The 12648-nt window shown below is 37.1% G+C and overlaps 1 protein-coding gene across 1 annotated transcript in view; it reads left to right on the top strand.

Moving 5' to 3' along the window:
• Positions 1–12648, top strand: part of ppp1r16b (protein phosphatase 1, regulatory subunit 16B) — a 127941-nt gene that overhangs the window by 98274 nt on the left and 17019 nt on the right. Inside the window, exon 5 of the mRNA XM_038300095.1 lies at positions 2635–2738. Coding sequence (XP_038156023.1) covers positions 2635–2738 — 104 coding nt within the window. The remainder of the gene's footprint in view (positions 1–2634; positions 2739–12648) is intronic.

Here is a 12648-nt window from a genome sequence, read left to right as displayed (position 1 = left end):
GACCACATGTAACCACACCAAATCAGAATCTCTACATCAAGCATCTCTAAGATGGCCCCACATCATGCACCCTGGGAGATTATGAAACACATGATTTGACCAAAAAAAAAACAAGCAATTTCTGGTTAAACGGTCAAAAATCATCAGAAGGAATCTCATCTACATACTTGTCCTCATGTTTGTTTGAAACTGACCGAAGTTCATTGAAAGGGCAAATTTGATGGGGTCTGGCACTTTGGAGTGGGGTTTTCTTTACAAATGAATCCAGGTTTTCATTGCACACAGCAGTTGACAGACAGCATGTACGCCATTGTAGTAGGGCGCTTTGCTGATGTCGGCTTTGTGGACCAAGTGGCCCATAGCAGACCATAGTGGTGTTGGAGTTATTGTATGGGCAGACATTTATTATAGACAACAAAGACAGGCGCATTGAATCAACTGCAGTTTCTATCCACAGAGTACAAAAAAGAGAGCTAATTTTACCATGGCCAGCCTAAGGCACACCTGTGCTACACACTAATAAGCATTTTGATATGCTGCACCTGGAAGATGATGGACTACCTCAGTAAAAGAGAAGTGCTCACAAAACAGATTTAGATAGAACTGTAAACAATATTTTAGAGAAATAGTCTTTTTGTGTACAAAGAAACAGACTCTAAGATCTTTGGGTTCAGCAAATGGGAACAACAGAAGCAGTGGCTTTATACTTGTGTTGAGTCTATTTTTGCTATTACTTAATCATAGAAATCAATGATTGCAGTATATAATTTAATACAAATGCTGTCTAACAGTACCACAACAGCACCCATTGACATTTTGCAGGTGAAGACACCTTTAGCTGTATTACTTTTGCATTCTTTGTGAAAAAAGAAACAAGCTATAATTATGAAATTTCAGATAAGTATCACCCATGACTAGTTTTTTTGTCCTTAAGTGGAACCAAAAGCAAACAGACCGTTTTAAATCAGATTAAAGCTCCACTTGCTGAACTGATAATTGCTGTAGGGGAATGGTGGGACTCACAATTTCCCTAAAGAAATTAACAGCATTGGTACATTTTTAAGCTTGTTTGTTTTTAGGTTTATTTGCAGCAGTGGATAACAAAATAGCAATTTGTTGGAGCCTGAATTGATTTTCTTTGATTTCGTTGTGGAGAAAAAGGACAATTTTCTCTCCTAAAGAGTAACAAAATTGGAGATAATGCACATAGGAGTGGAAGAAATTGCAATCTTAGTTTAGAAAAAAAAGTTAGCAAAACAAAAATAAAAGGGTTACACTACGTAGGAATGTGTGATATTTGAAAAATAATAGCATGGAAGAGATTTGAGAAATAAAAAAATATAATAATTAAGTCTCTCCTGTCCTTGGCAGAGGTGTCAAAGGAGAACAATCACTGATTGACTTTCCGTCCATCTCTATTATGAAAATTGTTTTAATTATTTAATAACGCTGAGACAAGCTCCTGTCTTTGTCACCTTAATTAACAGTGAATAGCTGGGATATTGTGACTCACACATCAATATTTTTCACCTGGATTTAATTAGATGGCTTTTATTAAGTTTTAATTATAACCTAATGAAGATATAACATCAAGATATGTGCAGGCACCAAGAAGAACCTCTGAGAAATAAAAGTAAAGCATTCACACCCACATTGTTACTGTTATGAGGGAAGAATAAAGCTCATAATAATAGCATCTGTGGCAGCATTTTAGTCACCCTTTGCCTATATTCATCACATCCGGAGCCTTCATTAACATCTAACACAATTTTCCTGTTTAATCCACACAGTATCCACAGCAGATGAATATTACATATTAGTTTAAATACTGACCTGCCTTTTTCCTAGATGTACTTGTTTTATTTGCTTGAAGCTCTGGTAAAAGTAAAATAATCAATTGAATTCCTTTAAGTCAATGTCAAATGTTCCAGATTTTACTTTAATACAAAAGTAAAATTATGTTTTTTTTATAATCAATTCAAGAATTACTTTTAAAAGCTACTTTAAAAAAACATATTATGCAGAGAAAACTGTTAAATCTTTAATCAACTTGTTGGTAGGGAGAACATAAAAGTAATGACTTGGTTTAGTTTAGTTTTAAATCAAAATCAATTACAAACAATACAAGGATAATATAGATTGACCTTAACTAAAGTCCTGCTTAAGCATTTGAATACTTTTACTGTAGATCTCTGGAATTTACAGGATTACATTTGCAAAAAGCATTAAAATTGAAGTAGAATGTGAAACATGTACATTCATTTAAAATAGAACTAATTGGAATCGATGGGGAATGTCTTTCATTAGAATCCATTCTGTCATCTGCATTATTTCCCAGCCCTGTGCCTTCATTTACATTGCTATCAGTGCTTTTATATAAACAAACAGAGCTCCAACGGGACAGTTTGTGTTTACACCCTTGATTTTCCCCTCTTTTGTTGTGACTCTCATCTTATGTCTTTATTGTTATCAGAGATTTGATTAAGGAGTATAAAGTACAAATTGTTGTGTTCAAAGGTAGTGAATAAAAGTAAAAACTAATCCTAAAAATGAATACTTAAATAAAGTACAGGAACTCAAAAAGCTCCCTAAGTACAGTAACTTGGTATTTATACTGTTTGTCATTTTCAACAGTGGTGCAGATCTTCTTGCTGTCAACTCAGATGGGAACATGCCCTATGACCTGTGTGAAGATGACCCAACACTGGATATCATAGAGACGGCCATGGCCAACAGAGGTAGGATGTGAAACTTTAAGGAGGTGAAAAATCGGCAGCAGTTCATTTCGTTTGCATCTGTGAGGAATTATGCTACATTTACACCGTGCGTGCTTCGAGCATCAGAAGCAGGCGTTTTACATATAGTCAATGTTTGACACGCATCAAGGTGCATCAAAAGGTCCTGTAGCGCGTCCAGAGCAGCAGGAGCAGCGCATCTTGACGCATCTGAGCAGCCATTCATGAGCTTCTGAACATCAGAGGTGCATGACGCACTTCACCAGCAGCAGATGCTTGTGAAGTGGCACATCAACCAATCAGAGAAGCTGATCTGGGAGCTAGCAGGGAGACAGACAGCACTGCTGATGCAGATGGCTATGATCCCTCCTCTGAAACAGTTAGTTAATGCCTAAATTACTTAACATTTTGAAACCTGTCTACAAAATGTACTACGGTAATTTTTATTATATTCTGGTGCTTGCAGTTTGTACCAGACACCTAAAAAACCCTAACATCTACAGGTGCTGGTCATAAAATTAGAATATCATGAAAAAGTAGATTGATTTCAGTAATTCCATTTAAAAAGTGAAACTTGTATATTATATTCATACATTACATACAAACTCATATATTTCAGATGTTTATTTTGTTTAATTTTGATGATTACAAATGACAACAAATGAAAATCTCAAATTCATCATATCAGAAAATTAGAATATTGTGAAAAGGTTCAAAATTGATGGCCCCTGGTGCCACACTCTAATCAGCTAATTAACTCAAACCACCTGCAAAAGCCTTTAAATGGTCTTTCAGTCTAGTTCTATAGGCTACACAATCATGGGGAAGACTGCTGACTTGACAGTTGTCCAAAAGACGACCATCGACACCTTGCACAAGGAGGGCAAGACACAAAAGGTCATCGCTAAAGAGGCTGGCTGTTCACAGAGCTCAGTGTCCAAGCACATTAATAGAGAGGCGAAGGGAAGGAAAAGATGTGGTCGAAAAAAGTGTACAAGCAAGAGAGATAACCGCACCCTGGAGAGGATTGTGAAACAAAACCCCTTCAAAAATGTGGGGGAGATTCACAAAGAGTGGACTGCAGCTGGAGTGAGTGCTTCAAGAACCACCACACACAGACGTATGAAAGACATGGGTTTCTGCTGTCGCATTCCTTGTGTCAAGCCACTCTTGAACCACAGACAGCGTCAGAAGCGTCTAAAGAGAAACAGGACTGGACTGCTGGTGAGTGGTCCAAAGTCATGTTCTCTGATGAAAGTAAATTTTGCATTTCCTTTGGAAATCAAGGTCCCAGAGTCTGGAGGAAAAGAAGAGAGGCACTTCATCCACGTTGCTTGAAGTCCAGTGTAAAGTTTCCACAGTCAGTGATGGTTTGGGGTGCCATGTCATCTGCTGGTGTTGGTCCATTGTGTTTTCTGAGGTCCAGGGTCAACGCAGCCACATACCAGGAAGTTTTAGAGCACTTCATGCTTCCTGCAGCTGACCAACTTTTTGGAGATGCAGATTTCATTTTCCAACAGGACTTGGCACCTGCACACAGTGCCAAAGCTACCAGTACCTGGTTGAAGGACCATGGTATCCCTGTTCTTAATTGGCCAGCAAACTCTCCTGACCTTAACCCCATAGAAAATCTATGGGGTATTGTGAAGAAGAAGATGCAATACACCAGACCCAACAATTCAGAAGAGCTAAAAGCCACTATTAGAGCAACCTGGGCTATCATAACACCTGAGCAGTGCCACAGACTGATCGACTCCATGCCACGCCGCATTGCTGCAGTAATACAGGCCAAAGGAGGCCCAACTAAATACTGAGTGCTGTACATGCTCATACTTTTCATGTTCATACTTTTCAGTTGGCCAACATTTCTATAAATCCTTTGTTTTTATTGGTCTTCAGTAATATTCTAATTTTCTGATATGATGAATTTGAGATTTTCATTTGTTGTCATTTGTAATCATCAAAATTAAACAAAATAAACATCTGAAATATATGAGTTTGTATGTAATGTATGAATATAATATACAAGTTTCACTTTTTAAATGGAATTACTGAAATCAATCTACTTTTTCATGATATTCTAATTTTATGACCAGCACCTGTACTTTCAGCTGCAAAAAAAAAAGAGTAGAGGCAAATCCCCAAGAGGCGACTTGGCCTGAGGCAGCTGCTGCTGGGGATTGCCAGTGACAGAGCACTGACAGTATGTGTGGGTCTGAGTGGCTCTGACCCACACATACCGTCAGTGCTGCCAAATACTGTCAGACAGCGAAATAATATTTGAAGGCAGGATCATAATCTTGATGAACTGACTGTACAGACGACGTTTTGAGGTGGACTTTCTAGCCTAAAAATATTTGTACCCACTGATCACAGCAAATATAGCAACGTCATTATCTGCCATTGAACACAGCAGCAGAAGCATCAGACGAATCTGGACATACTTTACTGGACTTGCTGCATGAGCATTAAAGATGCTCTTGATGTGCGTCGGACCTTAATGCACACAAGCATCAATAACGAAGCGGGAGATGTTTTTTTGCTGCTCATAGCGCATCCGATGTGAACATAGCATAAATGTTTGGTTTTTATTAGAATATTCTCATGTCAAATAATCCGCTTTAGATTTTTTGATACAATAAGGTAAACACTTTGTAATATCATTTCATTGAGTTTAATAAAAAAAAAAAACATTAAATCATCAACTAATATTGCCACTACTGAAGTAGTATTACGTACTGATATAATGTTGACCATGTTTAAAATGTTTATAAGATCTTCACTAGGCTGTTTCATTTAAAAGATATGTGTTGAAATCCTCTTCTAAATTAAAACTACTTTAATTTACAGACAGCATCAGTCAAACAATCAGTCAAATTATAACAACAGAATCAAACTTTGTTTAGTTAGACCATTAGAAAATGAATAGAGATGTTACAAAGCTGTAGAAATACTGGCTAGATGGTTTGACAGTATTTACTTGCTGCAGTGTTTTCACTAAGATGAAAAGAAATAGAAAACTAAAATTATTTATCTTGAGGAAAATATGTAAATATTTTACACGTACATTAAGTTTGACCTGGTCCTCCTTTTCTTACAATATTAATTGTAGAAACTCTAGAAGTTCATACTGTATTGGTTTTAGATACATAAAGTTAATGATAAATCACATCTTGAGCATGCTTTTCTGTATTTCTCTATTATATTTACATTATCTACTTTATTTTTTTTTTTTTATCATAAAATACTACTTTGATGAAATTTCTTCTATGACTATATCCAAAATAAAAATAATAAACTGAAACACATTGATCAATGCCTTCAAATGCATGGATAAACAGCGTTAAGGATAAACACTTAGAGAAATAATAAGAAGCAGAAAAAGAAGTGCATGAAAAACAGCTGGAACACTCAGCTCACTGTAGCTTTATGAAATCCTGATCCCAAAAGAACCTGAAAGGAGGTAAAGCTCTTTTAAACCTCGTCTCTGACTCCAGTTCGCCACAAAAATGCTTGTGCTAATCTAGCCAGAAAGCTAATTTCCTGTTACAGCAAAGCATGCTTTCTCTCTTTGTTGATTTACGACAAAGAGTTTTTCTATCAATAACAGTAAAAGCCCATGGTATTAAATATGTCTAAATAAAAGGTTAAAGTATCTGATTATTATTAATAGATGGATCAGATTGTACTGATGTGAAGATGTGAAAACAGCTGCAAGATCAATGCCCATAATTGCATCTTTCTGCACCTGCTCCATCAACACACTCAAATCTTTTATGTGTCCCTTAGTTTATCAATCTGATTTGATTCATTACTAATTCATAATTAGGATATGTTTACAAAGAGTGAGCCATAAAGGAGGGTTTGTGTTTGTCTGTTTATCACACAACTTCAATCTGAAAGGGGCTAGTAATTCCTAAAGATGAAGTCTGCAGAAAACACTAAATGGTTAATCTTAGGACAAAATCCTTATTTTGAGTTAAACTAAAATTAAAAATAGCTGATAACACTTCAAAAAGAACTATAGATATTTGTCAAATAGGAAAAAACGGTGCACCAGGGTCAAGGTTGTTCAATTCTTCAGGGTCTGGTGTTCTGCACCTTTAAGATGCGTGTCTGCTGCCACACCTGAATGAAATGGCTGAATGACCTCCTCATTGTAGAGTCATGTTCTCCAGAGTCCTGCTTCTTATATTGCAGTGTGTTTAAACAGGGATGGACTCCAGATCTTGAAGACAATAATTAAAAAACCCTGCCATACATGCTAGTGTTTACATTGTTTTCGTTAAATCAAACTGTAAAACCACTTGTTTCCTAGTATTTCATAGCATTTTGATATTGAAGCACTTCATTTACCTTTGTGAAGAAAATGCTTGATGATGAGAGAGCTACAATGGCCTCTCTTTACCTTTCTAACCCCATTTCCCTCTATTTCTGACCTTTTACGGTACTTGGCCTTTTTCAACAGTGGACGGCAGCCAGATAAATAGGTCTAAAAGTTCTTACTCTTTTCTCATGATTTTAACTTTGTAAAAAAAATAAATTTCCACATCCTGTTTGTGTATTATTTATTTTTGTGTTTTACACTTTGCTTATTCTCAACTGGTTTGCAGAGAAAAGGCCCTTTGCGTATATTTACTGTAACAGCTAAGGTGAGATACTGTGCGCTTCTGCAGGGAGTAAACAAGGAGGTAATAAGCTAAACTAATTTGCAACTCCCAGTGAAGGTGTGAAAATAATGAAGAAAAGATCAAAGATCCTGCATGAAAAAAATAAAAAAATATAACCAATTCCAACAAGGATAAGACTCAAATAACACAAGTTCTACAATCCAGAAGACTAGTCAAATTCAGGGCTCATCTTGTGCTATTTCCATTTACTGGGGAAATAACATTTTATTGCATTGAAAATTCAAAAACTTTTTTATTCCTTATTTGAGATATTTCTTACCTTGATGCTGTGTCTGTTTTTGCAATTGTTAGGGTTGCTTGACGTATATAATATTTTTTTTATCATGATCAAATAGTTTTTGATGTTTTTTTGTGTATGCATCTAAAGTGGCTCTGCACCTTTAACTGTTGGTATTCATTTGATTCCTTTACTGAATTTCCTCTAATTTAGACAAGAAACTTTCAGCCGATAGGAACTCCAAACATCTCCCTTCCCCTTACAGCATGATGTTGTTTTGGCACTCGTCCTGCTCTGGGCTTCACAGGAGCAGATTGCAGAAGGAAACTGCAGCAGAGCTGTGACCACACATAGCTTTTAGTGTCCCGCTCAGATTTAGGACCAGCTCTCTGGGTAACCTCTGATATATTCAAAGCTCGTGTGCTCTCTCCCGATGGGATGCAGATTATGAGGCTGTATATTCATGCTGAGACGCAGTAAACAGCTGCAGACAGAGCAGTTTGTCTGTAATATTAGTGAGAGAGAGTTCAAGGAGAGCAGCGCTGATAAAACAGGCTGCAGATCAGCAAGAATGAAGGAGGGGGAGCATGTGATGTGTTTCCAATGTGTGGTTTGTGGAGATACAGCTTTATTTAGCTTGGAGTAAAATCCACATGAGGGCTCGTCAGTGCTTTGTTTTTTCATTCTTTGGTAAATAGTTACAGTACATTCACTGACTGCCATGTTATTACAGCAGCCAATGGAAGAAAGTCAGGCTGTAAGAGAAGTTATATTTTGTGGAGATATTAGCATTTTGCCTTTTTTTTTATAAACCTGACCAGGAACAGGAGCATCTGAGCATCAGTGACCACAAGATGCATCTCCTGTACAGGAAATAGTTTTACCTTTGTAGTCCAAAAAAATTCAGGCTTTTTTTTTGCTTAACTTGTGTTGATACTGTGTGTGTCAACAGGGTGGAGCACTGTGTTATATTTGGTACAGAAAGAGGGTTTAGGAAAAGTGTTCTCTCTACCAAAGAGGATCTCTGGGGATATTTTTTCTTCCCCCCAAAGAAACTGAACTAAAAGTGTATGAATATTTAACAGTGGCAGAGCATAAACATGTTTTTACAGGTGCTGGAAATGCAATAATAAAATTTAGAGTTTATCAGTTTTTTTTTTTTTGTCATTTTTTTTACCTTTAAAAGTGAGCCATCAGGATTTCCTTTTCATTAGTAGCCGAAACCACAAATGTACATACAGCAAATTATATGTAAAGGCATAGAACCTTTTTTCAGAACAACATTAAATATAACATTAAATCCGATCTTTTCTTGTTTTAGGTCAATGAAGTTACTTTTTTTTCTGTCTCAAAATAATGAACAAAAGACTTAACATAACTTAATTTAAATGTATAAGTTTACCTATATTTCCTTGATACTAGGTAGATTTGTCATTTAGCTGGTAAGATGGGTAAAATGTTTTAGTCACTAAGTGTCTCACAATGGTTTCTGTGAGTCCTGTTCCTTCCCTTGTGACGGACCTGATGTAACTGAATTTTGTGAAATGTAGAAGTCCTCCCTGCAGCAAAATACTCTCCCAACATAATGATGTTTTGTACTTGCTTCTCAAGACCAATTGCTTTTTATGCTGTTCAAGTATGGCAGATATGTATAACAGTGTTTAGTGAGTTTAAACCAACCAACAAGGACCCAATGTTATCTTGCCACCACTAACAGTAATGAGGATTGTAAGAGACATAAAAGAAAAAAATCTCCTAAGCTGATTGTTGGAACTTGAAGGGGAAAAAATAGGACTCAAAGATACGTCCTAAGTTACACTGTTAAAAGATTTCCCCTCTCATGTGTTGGAAAAAAGAAAAAAGGATGGTAGCGGGTAACGCTTGTTGAGATTGAGTGGCAGATATAGTTTTGGGGTAGAAAAGCTAAGCTGCATTGAACTTCTTTACATGTTGTCCCTCCTGATTATTCTGTTAAATCAGGCTTTCTAAGGATTTCCTTAATTTAATTAGAAAAACAGAATATTGTCCTCATTTTGTGTGCTGAAGAAGGTTCCGGTTATGTCTAGTAAATTCTCAACAAAAATGTGTAATTTGTCAGTTTTGTGCTTTTAATGCATAAATCATCTGATATTTTCCACTTTTTTAAATATTATTCCCATCTAATCCCACAATAATCAAACTACATATCCTAGACTTAATTGTCTCATTATTAATTTAACATAAACAAAGGCTAACAGGAACATTTTGTGAAAAAAAACACCAAAGATAACCTGTTTACTATGACTGTAAATGCACAAGTCTGCTGGAAGTTTTTTAGCCCTTGCAGATCCTTAAGATGGAGCAAGTTATTTATTTTTATTTATTTATCCTTTATTTAACCAGGTAATACCCATTGAGATTAAAAATCTCTTTTGCAAGGGAGACCTGGCCAAGATAGGCATCAAAATTACATCACATCATTACATACGTATAAAAGACACACACATAAAAGCCAAATATGCACTTACAATAAAATTTCAATTAAAACATTGACATGTGAGGGAGTCTAACTCAAAACATCTAATTCTCAACTTAAAAGTATTCAAAGTAACCAATTTACTAAGTTTCATGTTATTTTGCAGCAAATTCCATGTAAAGGGAGCAGAGTAAGCAAAGGCCTTTTTACCCAGCTCAGTACTGACACGTGGGACAGAAAACAAGACAACAGCCTGAGAACGGAGAGAGTAATGACCAGTACTTTTTTTCATAAGAAGTGAACATAAATAAGATGGAAGCGCACCAAGCCTTATATATAAATATATATATTTAAGCAAGAAGAGTTACAGCTCTTCTTGCTTAAAGGTGCCCTTCAGCATGCAAGTAAATCCCAAAAGAATCAGTGGGCTGCTTGTGGTAAACATGACTTTGAGGAAGGAGGAGGATTCCGGAGCATTGTACATTTTTTTCATATTTCCTCGGATAATTAAAGGTCAGGAAGTCTCTGCTATGACAAGCACTGGATCATAAACAAGAGCAGGGTTAATGGCTTTGGTTTAATTTTAACAGTTTTAATGGGATGCATGATGCCACCTTGTGTTCACTTCCCTCTGGTTTGGAGCCAGTAATGGAAGTTAAAGCAGACTGGAGGCCTGAAGAGAGTGAACACACACTCGATTATGAGGTTCTCAGTATACAATAGGATCAGTGGAGCTGCAGAATGTAGATAGCGGTACAGTAGGTGAGAAGAATGATTATTGCACTGATCGAAAGGACTTCAGCTCTGCTAATTGCTCTGGTAATGTTCCCAGCACAGTGGAGGGGGATAAGACTTCTATCTCCAGAGACTGCGGGGACAGGCACATTTACAGACTGTCCCCAACACACACAGAGAGCTTAATATGCTGCATCGACTGATCCGACTCTGCCTTGATCCTCCCCCTGTAGAGCACAGATGATCTGTGATGAGCCGCAGAGATAATGAGGAGAGCCGTACCTGGATGGGAAAAAGAAATCGTCCGGTCAACCAGCCACAGCACCAACCACAGATGCAGTTTGGTTCTTACTTAATTAGATTTAACTACTGGCATCAATCAAGGCAGTGTTTATAATATCACGAATGGGATGCACATGGATGGTATGGCTAAAGATTGGAAAGTTAAAGCACATAAAAGTCATTGGATCTCTTGCATTGTTTTTTTCAATCAAAGTGGTACCAGTTGTTGAGCATAGCTGGTTCTAATGGTGGTCAAATGCTCATGGGAAGTTTTGTTTTTTACCAGCTCTGTTGATTATTAAAAAGGCAGAAAGCGATAATAAAAGTAACAATAAAGAAGTATACCAATAATAGATAGAATAGATAGAAAGCCGAAACAGCAGATCTATATCTGGTTTTCACAACATGAGATGGCGTACTAAACAGCAGAGTGGTGAAGCTAGCTTGCATTAATTTACTGCTAATTTAGACTCATCAGGATACATTTGTTAGTTATCTGTAAGACACAGTTTTAAACTGGTTTTATCTCCACACTGAACAACAAAATATATACAATTACTCCTTATTCAGGGAGGTCTTGCTCACAGATGTGAAGTTTTTACATCAGGTGTCCTCAGTAGTCTAGTTGTTAAGAAAAACAAAGAGGGGGATGTTGGAAATTTAAAATTTTTTTGGAAGCATAAATAGCCTAATTAATATAGTCTATGAATGTAAAGCAATATGCATGCTGTGGTTGTTGCATGTCAGGTATGCCGGTCATTGACCTTGACCAAGGCACCTTTCAGTAGAACTGCATTCAGTCCCTGGACTGGCATGGCTATCACTGCCCCTAAATAGTTTGGGACTAAAGGCTGATTTATACTCAGAAACCAGGTCGTGTGCGTGTGTCGCAGTGAATGCAAATGTGCCTCCGACCCTGCCGTCGACACTGTTACACCTCTCCAAAATTGTAGGTGATTCTCGCTCTTTTTCGCCCTCATTGTCCCTCTATTGTCTGACAAACTTGCCCACACTTCCTCACCGCCTCAGCCGTTTCTAGATCCACAGCTAGTTCCGGATTGTTCCTCTCGTGGCGTGGAATAACATAGCGCAGACCACGCTTCACTACTGGGCATAAATCAAAAATATATGCGACAAGCTCACTGCGACACTGCTGTGAGGAGTAGAACCAGCCCTTATTTTTTTAAGAAGGGGGATGCCATCCCCCCTCAACTCAGGTACTGGGTGTCCTTCCTGACACAACTCGCATTCAAAGCCCTTTCCTCTGAATGAAAAAGGAACAATGTACAGAACAATATAAGAATGTTTATCTGTGTGTTCCAAGTATTATGAGTCTCCCATCTGCAGACATTCACACCTTACACAGGTGACAGGGGCCCATAATCTCAGTCAGTGAGAGTTTTGAAAGCACAGTGAAGAAGAGCAGGTAGAACATTATATGTGTTTATTGCAGCTGACATCTCCAGAGCAATGTTTAATCATAATAAATATATATATGTATATATATATATATGTATATATATAGCGAGTTTT

Source organism: Cyprinodon tularosa, unplaced genomic scaffold (genome assembly GCF_016077235.1).
Source record: "Cyprinodon tularosa strain WSP-4 unplaced genomic scaffold, ASM1607723v1 ctg10, whole genome shotgun sequence".
NCBI classification, from domain to species: domain Eukaryota; kingdom Metazoa; phylum Chordata; class Actinopteri; order Cyprinodontiformes; family Cyprinodontidae; genus Cyprinodon; species Cyprinodon tularosa.
The sequence above is the reverse complement of the archived record's forward strand: the minus strand, read 5'-3'. Positions and strand labels throughout refer to the sequence as shown.